Raw genomic sequence first — 27128 nt, 5'->3', positions numbered from 1 at the left:
CAAAAATGCATTAAAAAGCTAAACGTAGGTCTCAAAGAAGGGCAACAAAACTATAAAAATACTCTCTTTTTTAAGTTCATTATCTTGTGTAGTCTAAAAAGTACTCAGCCTTTTGTTCATGACATAGCATTAGTGTCCCATATATCAGGGTATAGCGGATCAGATTGAATGTCATTTGAAGTTAATACATGTGCAAAAAGTGTTGAATTCTTACACTCAGACGTTATGCACTGCACTAAGAATACAGTTAATTTTCCAGAAGACTACGTTACATTTTACAATTTTGTTTTGATAAAGGCACAAATGTTGTATAGCCCCATGAAGAAATTTGTGTTGTTTATGAGCAAGATACAGTATCAAAAGCAACAGCTGAAAGACGAGTCAGACACTTTCATGGTGGAAATTTTTATGTTCCAAAATGCCCCTCTGATGCTCAAGATAATTGCTCCAAGACACTCCTTGCTGCTTGGCAGCAGAAGCCTGAAGAGCAGCTGCTGCCAGACAGAATGATAGACTCAGATTTGCACTGTCAACAATCAGAACAGCAGCAGCTAGCAATTCAAAAGACAGGCCAGAATTTGTCAGCACAAAAAGTATCATGTACCATATTCACAATGCCAGATGGCACACATCTTTAACAACTTATTAGAAACTGAGACAACTTTTAATGCATCCACCATACAGCTCTGATTAGCACGATCAGACAATAGTTTGTTTTGGTCTTTACAGAACTCCCTGAATGGTGTTAAGTTAGTTTCAAATGAGGTCTATAAAAAAACCATGCCAATTTTTTTATCAGAAACCACAGAATTTCAATGGTATTATGGTGTTGTAAGAAAAATTACAGAAGTTCAGCAAACAAATCAGTGCATATTTGATTTTATAATGTTAATTTCTAATAACAATAAATGCATTCTCAATTTTGACCTCTAAAGGCTTAATACTTTTTATGCAACCCAATATGTAATGATTCCCGAGTTAATAAGTAGATAAATAATTTATATTAATATTTACTACAGATAATAAATTTGTTTCTTTATAGTATACTAAAATACTAGTAAATATTAAAATTATTGCCTTTATAGTATACTAAAATAAAATGTTTTTAGTTTTACATTTCACTTGCAATGCATCATCTAAATCAAAATATACTGGGATAAGGAAAACATTTGAACACACGGTAAGAGGAAGAAAATGGGGTAAAATGACTGAAACAATATTACAGAATTGAAAATAAATTTTTAGATATACAAAAGACAAAATTTAGACCAAGAAACCTCAAAAATAAAATAAATGACACAGCAAGAGATTTATAATTTAAAAAAGGAAAAAAGAAAGTAATCAATAAATACGTCTCTTCTTTGTTTGTAGAAGATTCAGACTCTCAACTTATTTTGATTTTCTTTCCCAAAATGGTAAATACATTTACACTTTTCATTATTTTATATTTTTTTATACTGAAGAAAAAGCTTCATAATTATTTCTTTCCCTTCTTCATATTTCATTACATCATGTAATTTAAAATAGAAAATATCCTTTCTAGCAGGCACTTTGGGTTAGAGATATGTAACCTATGCTTGTAAAAATAGCACTGTATGTAGATAAATATATAAACATCACTGCTATAATACATATGCATGTCTGCAGACCTATTACTGAATCCATTTCTAAAATGCACTTTAAACTCATTACTGGGAAAAGAAATTAAGTGAAATAATCCTATGTTTCATAGATTTCTAAAAAGAACAAACATTTACCTTTAGAATGGCTGAAGGTCATTTGAATTCTTAAGTCTTACATAAAGCAAATGCACTTTTTTTTTTTTCCTCAAAAAGAAAAAGACAAAGAAAGTGACTAGAAAAATTTATTGCACTGTTCTTAAAAATTTTAACATTTTTCTTTTTTTAAAACTAGATAAACAGATGCTGAGAAATTTTGAAATGGCCAAAATCAATATATAGAAGCAACAGCATATAAAGTGAAAAGTAAGGCTTGACAGAATATGCTTGTAAACTTGTGTTTAAAATGTCTGTCATAACTTATAATTAATGCACAACGGTAATTCCTCAGAGATGTTCTATAAGTCCTGATTATGAGTATCTTACAGATGCAGTAAAACCTTGACTTACAGACTAAGAGGCCTACAAAAGAAAAAAAAAAAAGAAAAGAAATAAGAACACTTCAACAATACTTAAAATCAGATTTGATTTAATTCCGTTACAATGCATATATTAAGTAAATTTAAAGATGAAACACATGTTTATTCATGGACTGTATTATAGCAATCTGCTGATTATACTTCTATTGCAGGTTTTCAAATTTCAATTAACACTAAAAAAAACTCTTCATATTCTTTTAACCCTTCACTCAGCATGATTACCTATGAAAAAACTTTTCTCTACTCACTGAATTGCAGCAAAGTAGCTTAAGGATAATTATGCTGATTGAACGGTTAATACAGTATTAAAAATTATTTAAATAGCTTAAATTTATTTTTAATGGTCCTAAAAACTGCAATATTTTCCTCCTCTCTCAGGTGATAAAGGACACTGAATTTCAAAAAATAATTTAAGCTCATATGTTTCATGAACCTGTTGCAGATATTTCAGAATTAGCAGCAATGAATTAGCTTGATTTCTAATACAGTGACTATTGATACTGACTATGTTTGATTTCTAGTATTTTCTAATACAGTGACTTATGAACTCAATTCATTTCTGTCTGCAGTTTCTATTGCAAAAACCGGTTTTTCATTTTATCTTATGAAAAATCAATTTGTCTCCAGATCTAGAATTTGAGGAAAAAAATAATATAGTACGTATTTACGTAGAAATTATTAATTTTACTTATAAATTTTTGTTTTACATGCTTTGTATAAAAAGAATCATTCAATTTTTTTAATCAATTTTTTGTGACTGATTTTACATTTTGGTTTCATTATCTACACTTGTTTCTTTAATCATATTTAGTTAACTCATTGCTATCTTCTTTATTCTTTGAAGACTTCTTCAAACTTTTATTTTTCCTGCTCACTTTGAAGCTCCTGTAGCACTCCAACAACTAGCTTAACATTGTGGTTCTGTACCAATTCCTCTACAGCTACTTTTTTAATTTCTAAATGCATGGCGTACTCAAGGAAACAACAGTAATCTATCTATAATACAGTCAAAAGTCGTTAATCCGGACTCGTCGGGACTTCGGCGATTCCGGATTATCGATTTTTCCGGATTATAGATCATCAGTTTAAATCTCGTAAGATGGCATGCAGAAATTCTAAAATTAGAAATGTGAAACCGTAATTTATGAAATAAAGAACAATTATGATCTAAAGTGTATCAAAATTTGCAAAAAGAAAAAGCATAATATTTATTTGTTTACTTTATTAAACATTTCTTTCAATGTAAGTTGCTTAAGTTTTGTTTCGTTTCATGTGATAATACTTTCTCTTTAATTCTATTAAACAGACATAATTTCTTGTTCAGTTACAAAGTTCCGCTGTTCAAGTCCTATAATTGCTGTGTCGAGAACACCGACTAATTTGTCAATCGAAATGTTTTCGTTTTCAATAACCTCTGTCATTTTCTTCGCTATCGGAAGCGAATTATAATGACGAGGAACTTGTTTTAAATCATATCAAAGACGGAGCATATCGAGATGAAATACTACATTTGGTAAGGAATTATAAGCCAAATAAAATAAAAACATCTGCGCTGAAGATAAGGATAGTGCTGACAGATCAACTTCCAATTCATTACGTGCCCGCCGCGGCGTTCCCCCCGCCGAGCAGCGTGAAATTGATGAACAGATTTCGGATTTCAAAACATACTTTCGCTTTAGATCCTTTACATATTAACAAATATATATCGGAAATTCTATTTGGTATAATCGAAAGTTTAAGCTTACTTTTATAAAATTGCTCTTACAGTCTGCAAAAAATAATAAGCCGGATCCAATTTGAAAATTAAGGAACAACACAATCATCAACATTAACTGAAATAGATAATTAGATCATTTTAGCTGATACGTCCATTATACATAAAACGCGCACGCGAAAACGTATTCTGCACTTGCGCACACTCATATGCGCAGTCGTAAAAGGTCTTACGTGCACGCGTAAACGCCTATGCACATGTGTCAATGCGGCGCACGCGCAGAAAGTTTTTAGTTTTGAGATCCGGATTATACATCATTCCGCATTATGGGTGTCCGAATTAACGACTTTTGACTGTATTAGTCTTGCTTTAAGTCTTTCCAAAAAGCAATTCTTTGTATGCAATTGAATCTGCTTTTCCCCAGCTGATTTTAGTGCTTAAACAGAAACATCTTCCCATGTATGATTAATAAGATGCAAACAATGAAGAATACTTCTTCCAGAATCCCCTGATACTTAATTCTGTATCCAGTGGTAAAACATCTCTGGAAAACAGCTATAATATGAAGCATTTTTGGAATTGGCAATAAATCCACTGGTTGTTAAGAAAAGTAGTATTAGACAGCAAGATTTTAATTTTGGTGAAACAAACTTTTAAGGAAATCTCTCTCCCCCTTCTCAACTATGGCAGATAAGCTGGAAAACTTTCTGGAGTAGACCCTTTTCTTATAGATAACATTTTACGGTGGGAGTGAATACTTTGCATCTGTTCAGAAAAGAAATGGCATAGTTATTCTAGATCTCTTATTAACTTACTTACTCCTGTAACATTAAATTTGTGCCTATTAACATTCTGCCATTAAAGATTTGAGGATTTTCATCATGATAAACCAATAGTGGTTGTATCTTCAAGTCATAACTAGTATTGGTGCAGAAAAAGAAAGTTAATCTCCTTTTCTATTAGCCTGTGTCCTAAAAATACTATTTCCTAGTCTGTAAACTTTTGACTGTCCAAATCTAGATGCCAAACTGAGATATGAAAAAAGTTCATATTTAGAGGCTAACATGGGATGTAAAACATTCATCATTTAAGGAATCTCAAAAAGTTCATATTACGTAGTTTGGAAGTCAAAGTACTACACTATACTGTATTAGAGACAAGATAATTTCCACAAATTTCAAATTTCAAAAATATAACTGAAAAGAATAAAATGTTCATACAATCACACTGGAAGAGAAACATGTCAACGTAGAATTTAAAATTAGGAATTATTATTAGAAAATATTTTTTTACTGATCAAAAAGGAAGACTGCATGTGATTACTCTTGATAGAATTTATTAATATTACATGCCAATTTATGGTTGCCTTTTAGCCTAATGTTCATATATGTTGTTTGACAATAACACAAAAGAAAACTGTAATCATCATATGATTAATGAAGATTGATGAGATGATTCAAGATCCGGAAGGCTAAAAAAAGCCCAACATAGTCATCTTTTTATTTTGATCGATTTGGTAATCAGAAACAGTTTTGTCTAGATTAGATAATAAAAACAACTGAAAACATGAATGCAAATAATTTATCTTTTTATTTTCTCCGGTGTACAATGATAACAAATATTTGCCTAGCAAGAAATACCAAATCTGCAAGCAGGTAAAACCTATTCCAACTTTTTTAAACATGTTGCATATCAAAGCAACCCATGTCAGACATTAGACTAAATTAGTTATATTTTTATACTCACAAGTAAGAGCAGTCCAAAAGAAATTTTACAAATTAAGAAAAATTATAAAATGGTTGCAACTTTGAGAAATACTGCTTCCCAAATGCAACCAGTACTGTCTTTGTACAGCTTGATAGTGAACATCACTAGGAAAGCACCTAGATCATTGTTCGCTGTTTATGTAGTACTTTTAGAAATTTGATTTTATTGTCCTGTCTTCACTTGAAACTGTAAATGATATTATACAGTGCAGGTATAGCATTTTCTCAGAATTTGATCATCTCTCGACACTATTAAAATGGACAAAGTTAGACTTATCAATTATGGAAAATCTAAAAGAATTACTTGCATAATATGAGGCAAGACTTATTGAGAACTTTAAGAGAGAAAATGTACACATTCAAATCACATATTCCACATAGATAATACTCCACATACATAAAAAGTTGTTGGAAATAGAACCTGCTAGTGGTAACAGAAACTGCTGGTGGAACAGAGGAAATTGCTATTGCTTTGTGACTATAGGGATTTGGTCTATAGTCGCAAGTAGCCAAATGTAGCCTCTAGTTGATTTGGCCTCTAGTAGCCAAATGGCTATAGGATCCTATAGCCATTTGGGTACTAAAGCCCATTAAAGCATCAGAATTCCTTACTTATAAATGGACGAGAGGTAGAGAAAGTGCACTGCAAACATTTTACTACTTTAATTAATGTTAATAATGTTTTAACACATAAATATCTAAACATTACCGAATTTATGTGCTGCATAAGCACCGCATCATATCATAAACTTTGGATCATTCAGAATGCTTTTTAATACAGTATTTGTATCATAATACAAACCATAATGTAATCATATCATATCATAATCATACGATAATGCAATCAAACTGCATTAAATAGCATTCTGAATTATCCAAAATTTCAGATAACTATGGTTACGTCTAATGAATGTATTGCCTATGGATATGAAGATACCCACTGTATTAACTTAAAATGACACATACTGAAAGAAGTAGAAGATAAAAGATACATAAATAGCTGTCAATACATAAGTTTGGTTACATCTATTATCTCAAGAATTTCACTTAAATTATTATTAGCTTCTTCACACTAATACACATTTGCAGTGAGATAATAATTCATTCCCACAGATATGAATAAACTGAAAAGAATGACAACTGTTAAATAGCTTATTATTACACTCCACAGATTCCGAAACATGCTAACGTTTCCATTTTGTTTGGAAAACATCAGGCTTTTTGTTTTCTTTAACAACATGGCAAATCATGCGAGAAGACTGCTACTGATGAGATGGTTTACCTTCATAGAGGACTTTCTGTGAGAAACTGGCTTGTACTTCCATTATACATGAAAAAAACTATTAAAACACCAATGCAGCCAGCCTATTCTGCAGGAATTTTTTAAGTCCAGTGTGCCTGCTCTAATAATACTGTTTCGCAGATTAGCACAGGACAAATACTCAGTGCTGTGGAGTCAGAGTCATGGAGTCGGGCAGATTTTGGGGTAAAAGGAATCGGAGCTTAAGTCACTAAAAACAGGTCGACTCCAACTCCAGTTTTTGTTGGAAAGTTTGAATTTGAAATGAAATTAAAATGAATTGAAAAAAATTAATGACAAGCTGAGTTATTATTTTTATTTTTTTTATTTTATTAAGATATTATTAAATAAATATAAGAGGAAGATGGATGTGATATTTGTCATTAGTGATTAAACTGATTCCTTTAGTTACACATTTTACTGGTAAATTTAGGTAAGCAGCAAGAACTCCCAAAATTGATGCCATTCTTAGGAAGCGAGCAGGAAAACAAGCAATTATTGATCAAGCAATCCGATAAGGAAGTACATATTTGATAATAAAGAGGTTGTTAGAATTAAGAACTTTCATAAAGTTTCACTAATAGAAAGACTGGAATGTTCTTGCAGAATCAGAAACTCTTCCTTCTACACCGTATATAGCCACAAAAAAGCTGCAATCTGAAGAATTGACAGAGGCGAGAATGGAAGAATGTGATGTTTGTTCTTTCTGAAATGGAGGGTTTATTGCAGAAGGAATTATTTCTTCAAAAAGGCAAAGAAAATCTGTGAACTTTCATTAAGAATGAAATTATTCTCAGAACAATTGGAGAATTCGAATCAGGACAGTCAAACTGATATATATATATATGTATGTGTGTGAGTGAGGGAGTCGGAGTCGAGTCTGAGTCTTTAAAATTCCAGGCGTCGGTCATTTTCCCTACTGACTCCACAGCACTGAAAATACTGTTATAGCTATTAAAGTTTCAAATTTCATCTTCAGTACAAACAACATATAATGATTTATGGTGTTTTACAGAAATTAAAAACTTCATAAGAATGCCAATATATTCACAATACATAGCATACAAAACCCAAAACATTTGAGAAAAATTTATGTAATAAAAATTACCCTTCTCAAGATTAAATGTTGTTCTTTCATATTATTATTTAACCCCAATTTCTACTCTTACTGTTCCTGATTTGTTTCACATCTTTCAGCAAATTTATGGAGAATTGCAGCGAAATTCTAACTGCCTTTTAAAATACTTAACTTTGTTACTGAGAAAACATTTTTAATAAATTTTACTACTACTAATCTACCTTTATTGCATGCTTCTTATACCTTTTTCAAAGACCACTTAATATTATTCAATTTATTTGAACACCTAAAAAGTATCATAAATATTAAACAGCTTTATTGATTTGGCATCAAGTTTTCCTTTCCAAAAAATGTATTGCTAACACGGTTACTCGTTGATAAAGTTTAAAAGTCAAATATTTAATTTTTTATTTATGATCTTTAAATAACTAAACTATGTTTTTAGACATTCATTTTTGTTTTAATATTTATGAGGTCACTACCAATGTCAATATAATACATGAGTATTCTAATAAGTGACCTAATTTATTTTTGCCCCCCTTTCAGTTAATTAAGTAAATCATAATAAATTCCAATAACTGCACTCAATAATTAAGGATATCTTGACTAACACTAGTACTTTTCATACTTTTACATATTTTGATTTCAATATTTTATATAAGCTCCTTCTAATACATATATCATATATACATATATGACATATGTATTATATATATATATAATTGAAAAAGAAAATGTAAAGCTAACTGGTAATTAGACGCAAGACCTATTTGGTCTCAAACATTTTTGCGCATAATGCTACAAAAAGACATGAAATAATAGTAGTAGGTAGAAATATTGCAGCGATCTTGCTAAAAAGTTACCAGGAGCTGTATCTCCACGAAATATTTTAACACAGTATTACATAAATAAGAAGAAATTAGTCTGGAAAAACTGTAAATATGTGAAAAAACAGCTAAAATTAATGCTGGAAGACTTGCTTATGCACGAAAAAATTAATCTGACCGTTGTGATATGTGAAAAGTTAACTCACATGAAAAATAGAATGACGGAAAAAAAATATTTAAGGAAAGTACAGAAAAACATAGATTAAAAAAATGTCAATATATAAAAAACAAAAATTTTTTTTAATTAAAAAGAAGAAACAAAATGAAACAATAAAAAAATACTAAATACTATAATTAAATAGCAGAAAATGGTAAATTAACCCACTCGTACTCTCAATTGGCTTTTCAAGGGAAAAAAACTGATTGTCGAACTAGGTTAAATACCATTACGCGTTTCACCGAAACAGACCATTGAAGCTCTTGTTTAATGTGAAAAAATTTTTTAAAAGAACATTAGTATTCCCGAATATATCTTTTTTGGAATAAATCCTTTTTTGGAGCTTCACGTTCCTTTTTCCCGACGCGTCCGCTGGTTTATTCTAGGGTGTCAAGAGCTATTGCAACTCCGAGCAATGTAAAATTAAAATCAAAATCAAAATAGAATAAAAGAATAAAATAAACAGCGGTGTGCAAAATCCCTCCATGCTCAAACCAACCTTCCTTATCATCTAGTGACGTCGTTGGGCGAAACAATAAAATCTGAAGAGGCCAATCTGAAGAAGCCCCATTGTACTTGTAATTAAGAATATTAATTCAATTCAAATAGACCATATCCAATGCTACGACTTCGAAAACCTTTATACTATCTTACCACTTGAAGAAATTTATACCAGCTTACTTGCTCTACCAGATATAATTCCACAGATTTCGACAATAATTGATAATGAAAAATGGCAACTTTATCTTACGAGCGTGCTTTTCAATAATTTTATTCTCTTTAACAATAGCATCTTCAAACAAGTTCAAGGAATCCCAATGGGAGGAAATTTTTCGAGCGCTGTCTGCGAATTATTCCTTTTCACAAGAGAATTGACCTTTGTCTGTTCACTTAACAAAGAAGAACATAAATTTTACCAACACATATATCGTTACATTGATGATATCATAGCCTTTAACAACCATAACAAAATAGAAGCAGCTAATATCTACCCAACAAGCTTGAAACTAAATAAAACAAATACAGTGCAAAATAATGTAGTATACCTTGACCTAAATATTATTGATTACAATTTTATTAAAGTCTACGACAAGAGGAGAGAATTCACTTTTTCTATACTAAAGTTAACCAACTGGAATTCTAATATTTTCAAAAGAATCATCATTAACACAATTTTTTCACAGCTACTTAGAATAAAAAGGATACGTAATACTACAGAACACTTACAAGAAGAAATACTTTACTTCGTAACAATTTTGAAAAATAACCAAATTCCTCATAAAATAATAAAAAAAAAAAAAAATACCTTAAAAAAAGCTAGCATTAGCCTTACCAATTTTTAGATAATTTGTTTTGGATAATGAAATTTTATGCTTAAAGCCCACGGGAAGGCACAAAGTGGATGGCTGATTCAAATTATATAATGTAAAAATTGTATAAATGTACAGATTATTCTTCTACATACATTTTCTTTCCTCCAAAGATTTTGGCACTATACTTTAATACTAATAATAGTTTTAAATTACGTAGAAGGCCAAACTCTACTTTTATTAACAAATCGGGCCTTTTCATTTTTCATAGTAGCTTGACCGCCCTCTGGCTTGAAGAATGACGACTTTTATTAACAAATGACTTTTTTCCAATTTACTCTTTCTTTTGTGGCCAAAAATTTAGCTGAATTAGCCATTTTCATTTATTTTAACAGTTTTGTTCTTCTAACAAATAGACTGACGCCATTTTGAGTTCTTTCCGTGTCTTTTCTCGTCTTTCACCCCCTTCTGTAAAAAAAAGGGGGGGACAAGAATTCCCGCCAACCTACAATCTCAGCCCATTGGCCTCTTCAGATTTTATTGTTTCACCCAACGACGTCACTAGACGAAAGGAAGGTTGGTTTGAGCATGGAGGGATTTTGCACACGCTTTTTCCAAAATTTTCCGGATGCGAAGGACGGAACCTCTCAGGTCAGTTTTTTCGTTTCTATTGTCTATTTGTTTTTTGGTCCTAACAAGACCCTGCGACGTTAGTTTTCTTACAAATTTAATTACATTTTTATTTGTTTACAGCACCATTCTCTTTATAAAAGTTCCATCTTCTTTAAGGTTTAAAGGACCAGCCCGTACGTTGTTGTAATTTTTGACTAATAGCAGACCGCTGTTTATTTTATTCTTTTATTCTATTTTGATTTTGATTTTAATTTTACATTGCTCGGAGTTGCAATAGCTCTTGACACCCTAGAATAAACCAGCGGACGTGTCGGGGGAAAAGGAACAGAGCAGTGAAGCTCCAAAAAAGGATTTATTCCAAAAATATATATATATATTCGGGAATACTAATGTTCTTTTAAAAAATTTTTTCACATTAAACAAGAGCTTCAATGGTCTGTTTCGGCGAAACGCGTAATGGTATTTAACCTAGTTCGACAATCAGTTTTTTTTCCCTTGAAAAGCCAATTGAGAGTATGAGTGGGGTAATTTACCATTTTCCGCTATTTAATTATAGTATTTAGTATTTTGTATTGTTGCATTTTGTGTCTTCTTTTTAATTTAAAAAATTTGTTGTTTTTTATATATTGAAATTTTTTTAATCTATGTTTTTCTGTACTTTCCTTAAATATTTTTTTCCGTCGTTCTATTTTTCATGTGAGTTAAGTTTTCACATATCACAACGGTCAGATTAATTTTTTCATGCATAAGCAAGTCTTCCAGCTTAATTTTAGCTGTTTTTTCATGTGTTTAGTTTTTTTTTCCAGTTTTTCCAGACTAATTTCTTCTTATTTATGTAATACTGTTTTAAAATATTTCGTGGAGCTACAGCTCCTGGTAACGTTTTAGCAAGATCGCTGCAATATTTCTACCTACTATATATATATAACACAATATTAGGCTAAAAATTAAAAGCATTTTTTTAAAACCCTTCCTGTGCTATGGCTGCAGGATTGAAGTAAAATAAACTTAAAGCATCTAAAGTAAATATTAAATTGGAATCAAAGCAAGGAAATTCCTCAACAATATTAATAATTGTAACTGTATATAAGATGTTTAACATAATATCTAAACAAATCAAAATTTAAATAAGATTTCATAGTAGAACAAACTCGAAAAATAAAAATGCGAGAGGGAAACTATACAAAGTTATAAAAATTAATCTCCCTTTACCAAAACTCCAATTCAGAACACATCAGGGGAAAATGAATTAAAGCATCAGAAAAGTCGATTAATATGTTTCGAAAACATGTTTCATTCTCTTGGTTCATATGAGATTTAAAAACGAAAAAAGATTCAATTAAATTTTCAATTAAAAGATTACAATTCATATAAAATTGATACAGATAGATATCTACACATATGATAGACGTCAAAGATATCATATTTAGATATGTCAAAGCTATCTGATATTTACTATGTTATGACAATAGATTGTTTTATATTATATAATAGTAGTATGTAAGAGAAAAAGCCATAATGTACCCAGTTTAAATTTTAATCTTGATTTTTAAAATGCATTATTTTCAAAATGACTAGTGTTACTGATTATGCACAATTGATAAAAGCATGATAAGTTTCTATTATAATTATTTCTTATTATCGTATCCATCATGGTAACAATTTCAAGACCACTGGATAATGAAAGTTCCATAGAAGCTGATTCTTTGACGGAAAGGATTATCTAATGAAACACCTTGTATATCAGTGTTCAACTGAATGATTAATTTGAGTCTGTGTACATGTATGTAATATTAATTACATGATTAATTTGCATATGTGTGTGTAATAAACAAAATTATATGAGGAAATATTTTTTAATAATGGACTAGCTGTAAATAATATCTGATTAATATTTGAAAGAGTAGTTCTTTATTCAAAAATGCATATAAAAACTGCTAATGTATAATAATTTTTTCATTAATAATATTTGCACTTTTTTTTTATATATGGTTCCAGTGTGGATGCCAAAAAAAATGTTGAAGCAGGGACACATTGAAAACATTTTAATCTCAGCAAAGCTACAGGTAAATTCTACAATAACTTTGATGGAAAAGTGGCTGATGTTTCATTATTTCTTGAGGAAAATGGCAACAGTACAGAGTTATATGTTACCTTTATTGGCTTGCAAGTTACCATTAAGGAACTTTTTTCTGTATCCATTAGTGATAAAAATATCACTTTATGACTGCCAGATTGTTTACAATTTTCTTTTGGTAAACAGATGACAATGGAATCTCTGCCATTATGGCATACTGGAAATGACCTGGAAAATGGCTTGGCCAAGGTTTCTGACTTACTTCAACCACATTCTGTTCTGCTGCCCATACGGGATAGTGGTTAGTGATGAGTAAAAAAGTAAAAATTAAGTAAATAAAAAACTTTATTACTTTATGTAATTTTTTTTACAATTTTTATATTAAGAGAACATTATTAATTGTAGAATTACTGAAACCATAAAACATTTATGGAAAAAATCAGAAAATAGCTCAGCTGTATTTGAACTTACAATCTACTGGTTTGCAGAAAATTTAAGCACTTTGGTAAATGCGCCAACTGATCAGTCTAGTTAAACATGGTTCAAAAGCTGAGAAACCATTAATAATAGAAAATTGGAAATACAGTCAGATGCAAACAAATGATAAATTAAGCTTTTCTTGTTTGTCAGAATTCTCAGAACATTAGAATTTAGCAAACAGAAAGACAGGGAAAAAAATATTCTAGCAGATTTAGTTAATGCTAATAAATGAAAAAAGTTTATCACTGTATAGCTTACAATGGCAAATCACTTGTACAAAGGGGAAATTATGATCTGAAAGAAATATCACATCATAAATTAATTAAATTTGTTAAAATAATAAAAAAAGTCCAAATGATTTATACCATGCTATTCAGTAACCTAAATGCTGAGAGTAACCACCACTGATTTTTGGATGTATGATTTCAATTTGCAATTTCATTGGCTGCCGCCAAATATGTCTCCGGGGACAATGCAGTCCATCATGCGCAATGATTACAACTCTGGTTAGGCACTGAAGATATGTATTCTGATGCCCTAGAAATAATATATTCCCTTGTGTAAACAGACTGCTACAGGCACACAGAATTGCAGAGACACTTTTTGACACTATTTTTTTGACTGGAAAATGCTGCAAACAATGAGCTGGGATGGTGACTACGAAATGTTGCAGTTGTGTTGAAGTATAAAGCAGTAGTTGCAGTCATAGTCAAATTAAATTTTATTTTTATTCTCTTGGTTATTTCATTTATTTTTTATATTTTACATTTATTAGATGATACAAAATAAATTGGGGCCTGTTTTAGAATGTTTTATATTTTTTAAGATAGCAGGTATCAGAAGGTCAGAAGCAGAAAGCAAGTTCGATATATCCGAGATGAAAGCTCGGTTTGATATAATCATGGTTTGAAATTTTCCTACCGAGTTAAAAATTCCAATATTGACTCTCTGAGCTTCACTTCAAGCAACCTTCTGCATCACCAGCATTATTTAAAAATCATATAACTTTTAAAAAAATTAGAAATGATGCAGTTTAAAGTAATAAACTACTAATATAGTTTCTTTAATAGTTTTGCTTTCTTCAGAAAGCAAGCATTGTGATTTTAGTTATAGAAATTATCATATAGCCCAGTTTTTGCTAACAAAGGCATCAACATATTTTCATCCATACATGTGTTTAAATAACACTGGCCCTTGCACAGAGCTAAATCAAAAAATTAAAATGACAAATGCTACATGTTGAAGATGCTATTACATTTTCTTGGTTAAATACTACATGGAAAATCATCTGTGTTATGACTTTTGAAAAGTACATGAGCATTTTACTAGATAAAAAAGGCCATAAACGCTTAAGCCATTTTCTGAAGCTTGCAAAAATCATCTTGATAAGTGACAGAAGAATGCAACAAAGCATATAACAGCTTGAACTGCTACATGCTCATTGGCAGTATCTGCAAAATGACTGGCAATCTTACTTGATGCTCATTAGAGAACAAGAGCACAATATTATCAGAGATATGTGCCTGCGAGATAAAATTAGTGCTAGTGTTGAAAAAAGAATTGAAGAAACAGCCTTACTCCTTTTTAAAAGCCTTCTTGTAAAAAATTAAGCAATATTAGGTACCAGAAATAACACTTATGAATGCAAATCACAGAATATTAAGTCAAGCCACACAAAAATAAAGACAAATTTATGAATTAGAGAAAAGTCAGAAGAAATACAGAGTAAATTTGGTTGATACAAAGTTGGGAGTCTCTCATTTAAATCAAATGATTTCACATCTCTGCACACCCTAAACATTGACTATTTAACAATGTAATATATGCTTAAAAAACACTAATATAGAGAAATGGAACCATAATCATTTCCCAACTAAATCATCATATGGCTTTAGGAAACTAACATTAGTCATATTCAGCAGGTATCTTCACAAACTGAAATTAAACAAAAATGAGTGACACATTAGCAGCAAATAATGTTCTTTATTCAATAATACACTAATATGTAAATATATCATGAATAATACAATCGTAAAAGTAAAGCAACAAACTTCTAGTACCAAAACAATACAAATTATACACATATCCCTCAATTCATTCTTTAAAAAAACACTTAAGCCTTCCAATATTTTGTGATAGTGTTCACTAACAATGACTGGGAAAAAAAAAGATAAAAATATTACATATGAATTATGAGTTTTCTATATGAAAATTACAAATCTTTTCTTGGTGCCTGAAAATATTAGTTCAGTTATTTAATTTCCCTTCTTATAATTAAATGTTTAGAACATAACAATGCAAGAAACTATTTTTAATGATTTCTTCTTCAGCATAAAGAGTTTTAACATCTCTTTCATTTCTTCAGCATCATTTGAATATGCCAGAGGAAAATTAGCAGAAGCAGAAAATACTTCTGATTTGACAACTGAACCATTAGGTTCATTTTGCATACCTATTTTCATTCTATTTTACATCTAATGAATGAGAATGAACTAAGAAATGAAGAGTCTAAAAAATATACATTACATTAAAAATATTAATTTTTGGACTAATATCCCATATTCTTTTACTTAAAAAATTTCAAAACTTCAATCTGCTTAGTTAGATTCCAGTACAAAACATAAAAAAATTTCGAATTTTTAAAAAGATTTACATGTGTATGGCAAAACAGGTTTTTCTTACAACCTAATTTTGGTTTCTCTTAAAACTTTGTGCTGCCCTCAAATAAAAATAATTTTTTGTATTTCGGAAAAAAGACTGACATTTCTTTTAACCATTCTTTTAACTATTTTCCACATCTAAAAATTATAAACTATGAAAAAAGCAGATTCTGCTTTAAGATGTGCAAGAGAAATGCACACTATTTTGCTACTGAATATTAAATTTCTCAATGTAAAAAGAAACTCACCAACAAAACTTTTAGATTAGTCAGCAACCGAAATATTGTTTCATGCAAATAAATCAAAATCCTGTAAATCTTTAAGTTAAAACATATGGCACATATAGTTTTTCTTCAGTTTTAAACTTGTTATAAAAGTCTTTGATGAACACACTCAATCCTAAATACTTAATTAGAGCATTTCTTTGGAACAAAAATATGGAGGGCATGCAATTATTTTCCTAGGCAGAAAACTATATGGCTGGAGGAGATAAGTAAATATTTTGGCTTTTGTTATACTTATTTCAAATAAAAACATGACAGGCCCAAAATAAGAAAATAAACACTGATAATAGAAAAGTAAGTAAGCACAAAAATATTCAAGCTTTGATGAAAGTAACTGTTTATGTCTGCAAAAAGTATAAAATGCCTCCTTTCACAACTAGAAATACTTGGTTTTTGTTAGTGCTCTATCAGCATGAGTTGGATCAGTCAATTTAGTCCAATCAGTCTGCCCAACAACAAAGCCAATTGCACGAAGTCGGTCTTGTTCTTTTCTTTCTTCAAGGTCAGCCCACCTTACCTAAAGGAGAAGAAAGAATACACTGAGAAACAATTTTTATGATAAAAAGGAAAATTCAAAATAACTCTATTTCCAGGCAGCACACAAAAGCCTTTTAATAAGTAAATCATATAAAAAGTGAAAAGAGAAATAATTGAGTTTATAAAAATCAAATGAACGAAAGTCACAAGTACCTATTGCTGTTCTTAAACAGCTTCTGCTCCACAAATAAGTAACCATATTCTTTAACTTATCACATTTTCAAAAAGTAAATCAAGCATGATTTAAGCATGTTAGATGATATGTTACTTTAACTGCATGAATGACACTAAATTAATACAAATTAAAACTAATATTTCATTTTTACAAATTCTTTTATCAGCTTTCGACTTTAATGGCACAGACTTACAATTAAGGTAAGATATTACATCATTTGATGCCACTCGTCTTCCTGCATTTTTAAAGCATTCAGAAACAATTAAATTTATAATTATTAGTAGCCAATATAACTTATAAATACTCCATTTGCCAGTAGGGTATTAATTATTTAATTATGCCCCTCTCTAAATCTTTTTTTTTTTTTTTTTTTTTTTTACAAAAATCCCATGAAGAGTATTCATAATGCAAACTATCATGAATATTCATAATGCAAACTGCTCTACTAGTTAATTATCTTATAGCAGAAAATCACAAAAGTCCCAAAATTAAGAGAATAAAATATGGCTAAAGTTTTGAATACAGAAAGAAAGTTTGTCACTTGCAGCATAAATAATTCTATACCACTATAGGGAACAGCAATTGTCTTATATCTGTCACTTGTTTTTGACAAACTTTTGGCCTCTAAATCCAAAAATAATCTTAGTTTTTGTCTATCATGTCAACTTTTGAAGCTACAGGACTCTTTATCTCAAAAGTCATACAAATATGCATGTAAAGGAAAATAAAGGGAAAACTTACTAAATATACTGCTCACAAAGAATAGTTCTATTTATAAAAAGGCTATATATAGTTACTGTAAGCTAAATTTCATTCATAATAATAGTAAAGTTTTTCCTCCAACCAGTAAACATACATATTAAGGTAAATATTTTCACTTATGGCCTTTTTCTGGAGAGTTTAATCTGTGGACATTCTGGTTTGGTGCTCCAACAATAGTCAGCTATCATATGTCAACAATAGTCAGCTATCATATGTCAACAATAGTCAGCTATATCCTATTTACCTTGGTACGATGCCTCTAAAACTGTAACCTTCAAATCTTGGTGGAATCGCTAATCTTTCTTATCACAAACTGCACCAGGATTTTTCACCAAGTTATCCAGATGGCTATGTAAGAAAGTGCAATTTAATAATCACATTACAACTAAGCATTTTGAAGTTCTTAAAAGTTGCTGGACAACTTTGTAATTGTGCAATTCCAAGAAAAAGAAAGTCTTTGACAATATTTTTGAATGCCCTGCCCCAAGTATTATTATGAGGTTCTATCACTGTTCTGATGAAATAAATGTTCTTCTGATCAAATGCTCATTGCCGAATCTGTGAACCATCAAACACACCCCCTTTCATCTTATCAAATGACAGGCTAAAAAATGCCGAAATGAGATACTTGAAACAGTCTCCTTCAATTGGCAAAGCTCTAATAAATTGCTTCGTGAGACCAAGTTTCTTATGCAGAGGGGATATATAATGTTCTTTTTGTTGACAAGTAGTTGATGTAAAATGTTTCAATCAGCAGGTTTCAGGTCAAATCCTGATGGCCAATTCGATGGCGTCAGAGCTTCTCACAAGCTCTGCTGTCCATTCGCATTGCTGTCTAGGGAGGAAGCCCATCCTTTTAGTGTCAACATAGACGATCCATTGGTGCATGCGATATTGCAACAAACAATGACTCTCTTTTTTATGTCTTCATATTCTTCACACAAACAAACTGAATGTCCTACTGGGACTGCTTCAAATAAATTTCCATTGTGGACGAGGACACACTTCAGGCTCCATTCTGAGCTATCCATGAACAATCACCATGGAGTTGTGTTATAGGTTGAAATTCCCAACTCTTTCATTAAACCAAGTATATTATGGCAAAACACGAATCCATCACCACTTCAAAAGTATCGGAGAAACACACTTTCTCTTGATTGAAAGTAGAATACCTTAGCTTCTTGTTCACAGGGGTGTTTGTGGGACCCCAAAAAATCCCCTGAAACTTTTACGGACTTACTTTTACCGACACTTTGGAGTTTTGAGAAGGGGGGGTGGAAGAGAGAAATGAAAAATTACAATTATGAAGTATTGAATGACCTAATTATAAAAGTTCAATGAATTACTTTTTTTGCAAAATTAATAACCATAAATTTTCAAACATATAAACTACTACATTTTATGTAAATATTTTAAATTACCTGAATTAATTCTTTAAAAAAAATTATCTAATTTCTGCTGCTTTTTTTTATTTTCTGATGTTTGTGGGATTGTCTTTCTTTTGTGGTGAATTTCATAATTGCAGGAAGGTTGACTTTTATTTTCCTCATTTACAGTTGAAGAAATTTCCTCGAGAACTGCACATGCAGAGGTAGAAGCAGTTTGCTTTTCTGCTAATGTAGAAGGTTTTTCAGAGGTGACTCATCTGAAATAGTTTTTAAGTCCTCTTGATATGTTTTCCAACTTCTGTTCATATTCAGTAAGAGATCTTTGTGAATTGGATCAGTCATTGGATATTTTGAGCCATATTTTTCACATGAGGTTTCTTTAGAAGCCATTAAATCATATTTAATAGTCTGCACTGCATCTAGGAAATCAATCTTAAGAGAGGTTCTATAGTCAGTGACAAGTGTATCCATTAAGTTGAATGCACTTTCCACTAATGGGCCATGGAAGCAGCTAAGGCAGGCTTTGACCAATTTAGCCAATGTAGGATACTTATAATCATTTGTGAAATCATCTTTTAAATTAAAACCTTTAGACCAATATTTATCAATTGTACACTTGACTTGATTTCCACTTTCATCAGATGTGTAGAGCATTTCTTTGGTGATATCAATATCACTCTGGTATAACCTTATTTCAGCTTCTACTTTTGACTTTTCATTATCACTAAAAATATGGGACATAAAAGATGATAATTTTTCAAAAGCTAATATTGTACTGGTTTTACCTCTTACCTCTGGATCTAATGCTCTAAAACTAATTAGATATGCATTTTTAAGGGGTAATTTCTGTTTCATATGTTGTGCTGTATTAGTATAAGCTTTCATCAGAGAAATTTGGAATTCTTTTGCTATTGGATGATTTTTTGATAATTTCTTCAGGAGAGTGGAAGCTTCTGCAGCAGTAAATATTACTTTGCTAGGTAGATTGAATTCTGGATTTGTGACATCAACCTTTAATAAATCATTATAAGATGTGCACTCTATATTTTCTGGCTTCATAAAAAAAAAGAGAAAAATTTTGCCATCAATTTATAAATACTGGAATGTATTAAATGAAGCATTGGTTTTTTTGTTTCAAATAATTTAATATATGCGTTGAACTCTGGTAATACTGTTGAATATAATGCCATATGCAATAAAGTTTTGTTTTGCATAACAAATAACCCATTTAGTATTCTTTTTTTCCGAGTTAAAGCAACCTTTGTGAGTTGTTGGGAATGCAAGCAAGAATACACCCCTTCAACAATTTTTTTCTGAGCTGCAGAAATGTTTCTTTTATTGTATACAGTTTCAACATAAGAAAAATAATCCCCTTTATCAGTTTTATCTAAGTAGCGAAAATAAAATGCAATAAGAGCATCCCACAGATCTTTGATTCTTTCTAAAACACATAAAATGTACACCCACCTATGGTCTGGTCTCTTCAAGGGCTTAAGTTTTTTAATGGCAAGGGATTCACAGATTTTGAAAAAATTTTCTCTTTTACTGCAGCTTTTCATATCAAAATAGATGTCATCAAACAAATCTTCTAAGTATCTATCAAAACATGAAGCAAATTTTTTTGCACAGTTATTAGCTGTGTGACATGTGTCACCATCAATATCTAATAAGTGGGGTGCTTTGTTTGATCGTAGTCTGGTTTCAACACCCTTTTTTTTTTTTCCACGCATGGTGTTACATGAGTCCATTAATACACTAATTAAGTTTGCCCATGGAATATTATTATCTTCAATAGTATTAACAACTGCTTTAAAAACAGCTTCTGAATTGCAAGATTCCATCTTTAGAGATGCAAAATGATGAACTACAACTTCATTTTGATTGTTGTCATAAAACTGCACCAATATTGCCAATATACTTTCTTGAGCATTGCTAGTACTTTCATCCAAATTTAGAGAAAATGGAGTCTCCTTTAAAGTTTTAATGATATTTTCCTTAATAGGTTTTGCGAGCCCTTATTTCATCTTATAACATGCAGTAATCCTGGACATTTCCAACGAGTTTAGTGCCATTTGATCGCGGCTCAACTGTTTGCAGAGTTCAATTAAATTGGGAGCTACATTGAAAGAAAGAGAATTCTCGGCGATAAACGAAGTTATTAATACCTCTTGGCATGCTTTTCTTGTCACTATATCCAATGGCCGAGCATCAGTCTCCAGTAAGTCATCAGTATTTTTTGAATTAGCATAATTACTTAAAGTCATTGAATGTCTAATGCACTTTGAATATTTTATGTGCGTCACAGTTTTAGAATGATTTGTGAAAGCCTTGAATCCTTCCCCACCATACTTCAGCAGTGAGTTACAAAAAGCACAATATGCTTGCCCAGCAAAATTTATTTTCTTGCACCATGTGCCGATGGTACCCCCATTACCATCTCTCCATTCAATCCAATTCCACCTAAATGCATTCCGGACACCTTCTTCTAATTGCATAATATCACTATTTAAATCGAGAAATTTCATAGTGAAATTCTCTTGCGTACATAAATAAAAAAATATTTCAATAAACGAAACGAAAAATTTACACGTGCATCAATAAATGAAACGAAAATTTTACACAGCGGAGAAAAAAAAGTTGAGAAGCGATCAATGACAAATAGCTAATACGGCGAAAAATCCCCCTTCTCTACTTATTGGCGCCACGCCAGGAGAGATAAGACCTTTGAACCCAGAGTCATGTGATCGCACATCTGGTCGAACGAAGTCTCTCCCTTTTTTTTCTGCCGCGCCTACTTGCCGAAAAGAATCCAGAAGAGAATGTCCGAGAACCGGGGGAATGAGTCATAACTCGCAATAAGGAAAGAACAAAAAAGAAGTTTTTCCCCCCTTTTCACGCATTATCACTGCCTTTGGAGAAAGAAAGGGAAAGTTTTCACCACACACACTGACCTTGCGTTTTCTGCTTTCAAAGCAAACAAAATTACCCAGATCAAAATAAATAATTCATTATTATTCCTACTTCCTTTTGAACGACGATCCCCGAAATTTCTGGGTATCGAAGTTCAAAATCCCCGGAGCACAAACACCCCTGTGTTCAAGAATGTTTTTCAAGTGCAATCTTGATACTAGCAGTTCTGAAGCTGTTTTAAATAATCCCAAATCTTGCGCCAAATCATTCAACTCATGCTGGTCAAATCCCTTAAAAACAAATTCACCTAAAGTTTCAAAATCTTTGTTGTTAGGATCAATTCGATATTCACCAGAATCGTATTACTGTATTTCAAAAGAAGGTAATTCTTTGAAAACTGGCATTGGGAATTCAGGTGAGTGAAGTACTGGGCATATAGCCCCCTGATGGTAAACTAGGATACTCTATTTTACACTTGTTTTTCTTGTTGTATCCTGACATATTCACTAGACAAAGGTAACGATCACTTGAGAAATCTTTGAGCTAAAATCACCAAATGAAATCATAAATATCATAGGTATACCAAACGAAAATTTAGAATGTTTCCCTTCACCCACATCCATATACTCTTGTACTGCTTGTACACTTTGTGAGGAGTCCAAGATTTATCTTTATCACCAATTTTTCACTTTAAAATAAGCAAAATAGACTTGTCTGACAAATGTACTGATGTTTTTCCTTTGACTGGGAATGGTGAAAATGCCACATATATATAAAAAAATGAATTGTAACATATTAAGCACTTATGACATAAACTAGCAGAGGCAGACACAAAGAAAAGTTTCAGTTCATATAATAAACGAAAATTAAACACCGCTAACCTTGTATACAAACAAAAACTAGTACTTTATGTTGCAATGCGCTCACTATTTCAGAAAGAGACACAACATCTCACTACAGTATCTCAAGTGTAAACTAAACTAGTCTAGACAAGTATGCATCTGTCGCTAGTCTCCTACATCGCCATTCACCTGGCACCAGTTAATCAGTTTATGTCAGATAATAGGAGGGCAGTAGTACTTCCTATGACCTATGCTCAATGCTGCAGAGAGTGGTCATATTCATATAATATGTAGAGATAAAACTTGACATGAAGAAAAATCATGAATGTAGAGATAAAACTTGACATTAGAAGAAAACTAACTACAGTTGAGACCAGCATGCCTATTTAACTCTAGTACAGCTCAAAAATCGAACTCAACTGTGCTACAAATCATTCTTCAGTGTATTCAGCAAACCAATTCATTTAAAAAAGAAAAAAGAAAAAGAAAAAGAAAGAAAGAAAGAAAATTTAAATTGAGCATATCTTTAGAATTTCTGATTAACAGTCTCAAGCACTGGAGAATAAAATGTTTTTTCTGTACAATGTTGCCATTGCTTGTTTTGAAGTCCTTGAGTTTGTTAATCAAAAATTCATTAAGTTTTACGAAGTATGAAATCGATAATAGAAGTTTCAAATTTGGGCTTCCAGATGCCCATATTCGCAGTAGGATAACGTCATTCAAACTTTGATGGCTTTAGGTGCTGTTGTTTTATCACAATGCGAAAAACATACTTACATTCATTCATGCAGATTCTTCATTATTTTTTCAAGTACAGTACAAGGTGATAACATATGGTGAGTTTGAAAACTGAAACAGGCATTCAGGGTGATTCAACATAAAATCGCAAGAACAATAGTTCCTCGGGAACAAAGCCTCTTTAGACTTTTTTTTTTTTTTTTTTTTTTTTTTTGTAAGAAAAGCTGAATTAATACATGCACTAGTTCAAGCCACATTTCAGAACAATTAGACTTGATTGTGAACAACATCATGGCACCGAAATAAAAACTATAACTGCATGAATGCAATTTTGTTCACAGATATAAAACATTTTTTTCTTCATAGACATAAAACTACCCATTTTAGAAAATTATGTAATAGATAATATAAGGATTTATTCCAATAAAAACATGCAAATACACAGACTGAACTTGATCTATAAACTCTAAGGAAAGCGTAAATAATTGCTTTTCTGAGAACTAAAACTCAATTTTCATTGTTCAGATGAAAGCAGCTTTTTAACAGAAACAAGAATCGAGTATGAAGAATTGAACAAACTAAAACTCAATTCGTTCAGATGAAAGCAGATTTTGATCAGAAGCAAAAATTGAGTATGAAGAATTGAACAATGTGAAAAATCCAACGAAATCTGTACGAGCAATACATCCTCAATATGAAATTCTTCTTTTCTGGTGGATTTATGTGTCTTAGACAATGTTAGGATTCAAATATGTAAAAGGATGACCATACTTGTAAAAAACAGACAAAACTACTCCTACCATCCGTCTGTCCCTTCCCCCAAAAAGTATAAAACTGAAAACTCCAGATTAATCATTTCAAGGAAGTTTACAATTAAAAATTTATAGAAATATTAATTAATATAAAAGATATATGTATATTTTGCTCTTCTTATTTTAATAAATGTAATACTGATTACAGCTATCCAATATGAAACTAAATCTTTACTGTTGAATAAAATTAAAGCTCGACAAAAAAAATTCAAATTTTAAAAATACCAATGCCTGTTTTCATATTTTTTCTTCCTCTTCTTTTAAACATGAAGACAGAAAATATTAACTTTTTTCTTTTTTAAATACTATTCTATTTGAATTAAAAAAAAAAAAAAAAAAAGAGGAAGAGGGAGACAGCATACAGAAAAAGAATAATCTTTATTATTACAAAATTTCATCATCTGATTTTATTTTATTTTGAATACAATGCATAGAACTGCAGTGCAGAGAAGAAGCAGAGTAAAAACTTTTGCAACCCATAGATTATAAGATGTTAGAAGTTCATTTTATTTATTAAAAGCACTTTTATTATAACAAAGATATAAAAAAAAAAAAAGAGTTTGCAACAATTTACTCTAATGGACAAGATAGTGTGCTTTCTTATAATGGACAGGATTTTATTGCTAACTGAAAACAGTCACACTTTTTTAAAGCATTATAAAAATTAAAAAAGAAAAATTAAATGTTTGGCAAAAAATATTAACTCAGTTTAACTTTACCATTTATATTTTCAGGAAAAATGAACTTTCTTTAAAATATAGCTTTAGTTAAGAATTCACAGTACAGTCAAAAGTCTTTAATCAGGACGTCCATAATCCGGAATGATCTATAATCTGGACTTCAAAGCTACAAACTTTCTGTGCATGCGTAAACGCATAATACATTTACGCATGCGCGTTTAATGTATAACGGATGGTATAAGCTAAGCTAAAATTATCTAACTATCTATTTCAGTTAATGTTGCAGATTGTGTTGTTCCTTAATCTTCTAATTGGATCCAGCTTATTATTTTTTGCAGACTGTTAGAGCAATTTTATAAAAGTAAGCTTGAACTTTCGATTATGTCAAAAAAAATTTCCGATTCTGGAGCTGAGGATCTACAAAGCGAAAGCATGTTTTGATGTCCATCAAACAAAAATTGGAATTGCTTCAAAAAATGGAGAAAGGCATATCCTTTGTTTCTCTAACCATTCCGAAATCTGTTTATCAATTTCATGCTGCTCTGTGTGTGGGGGGGGGAGCGTTGCGGCGCAATTAACTGGAAGTTGATCTGTTAGCACTATCCTTATCCTTCAGGGCAGATGTTTTTATTTTATTCGGCTTATAATTCCTTACTAAATGTAGTATTTCATCTTTCATTATAAATATCACGAATACACAACAAATAATTTTCTGGTTGCAATTTTCTAATTTTGACTATGCGTAATGTATGCTTTACGCATGCGCGCATTTAAAGAATGTTTAATAAAGTAAACAAATAAATATTAAGCTTTTTTTATAAATTTTGATAGCCTTTAGATAATAATTGCTCTTTATTTCATAAATTATGGTTTCATATTTTTAATTTTATAATTTCTGCATGCCATCTTACCAGATTTAAACTGATGATCTATAATCCGGAAAAACCGATAATCCGGAATCGTCGAAGTCCCGACAAGTCCGGATTAAAGACTTTTGACTGTATTAAAATTTATTTCCAAGCTACTTCAGCATCTGAAATTCCATTTCTTTTTTCAAATGTTGATAGCCTTTTTGAAAAATTTAGTTGTTGTCAAGAATAAATAAGTTTAATATTTTGCTCATTTTAAATTTTCATGCAGATGAAAAGAAATAACATTTTAGTTCACTGCAAATAAAAAAATATCTTCCCAGTCTCTTGTACAACATTCTTAAAACACTTTAAAACATTCTTAAAAATTATTTTAGCATTTCTATTTTTATTGAAAAAAAAATTTTTATGTATTTTAATCACAGCATCTTCTTATAGCAATTATAATCAGAAAATCACTGACCAATACCAGCTTTTATACAATCGTGAACAATATGATCATAGCAGCGAATTAAAAAAAATTTTCTGACTTTCTTATTGTTAAGTTCGTATAAAGAACAATTTTGTCCAATTTTCTGACTTCCATTATATCCGTAATTTGATTACTTATATAAAATAACAAAGTTTATTTTCTGTAGCTAAGTTTCTAAAAATTTTAGCAGCATGTTCAATCAAAATATATATTTCTGCTAAAGCTTCATAATCAACTACTGTATAAAAGCACCTAGAGTATAGAGTAACACTGACAGTATTTAACTCTTTTGCATCAAGAGAGGCCAAAATCTGTTCCTCTCAAACACCTGAAATAACCATATATATGAATTTATGAAGGAATGGATCCCCCCCCCAAGCAGAATGCTACAGCATTGACAATAACCTGCTTTAGTGAAGTGATTACTTCTCTCTTGTGG

General features: G+C 30.9%; 1 protein-coding gene across 6 annotated transcripts in view; it reads right to left on the bottom strand.

Moving 5' to 3' along the window:
* Nucleotides 1-1850: 1850 nt before the first annotated feature.
* Nucleotides 1851-27128, bottom strand: part of ZAP3 (protein) — a 207186-nt gene continuing 181908 nt past the window's right edge. For 5 of the 6 annotated variants that reach the window (XM_035355223.2, XM_035355224.2, XM_035355225.2 and 2 more), the window contains one exon: nt 15524-17021. In XM_035355223.2, coding sequence (XP_035211114.2) covers nt 16881-17021 — 141 coding nt within the window. In that variant the 3' untranslated portion in view covers nt 15524-16880. Of the gene's footprint in view, nt 2142-15523; nt 17022-27128 lie in introns of those variants that run through there. The other variant, XM_035355227.2, reaches the window with a different exon arrangement.

The sequence above is a fragment of the Stegodyphus dumicola genome, chromosome 12, assembly GCF_044657685.1.
Source record: "Stegodyphus dumicola isolate Sdum_Otavi_A_Nest chromosome 12, ASM4465768v1".
In the NCBI taxonomy this organism is placed as follows: domain Eukaryota; kingdom Metazoa; phylum Arthropoda; class Arachnida; order Araneae; family Eresidae; genus Stegodyphus; species Stegodyphus dumicola.
Note: the sequence above shows the minus strand (reverse complement) of the source record. Positions and strands in the feature narration are given on the sequence as shown.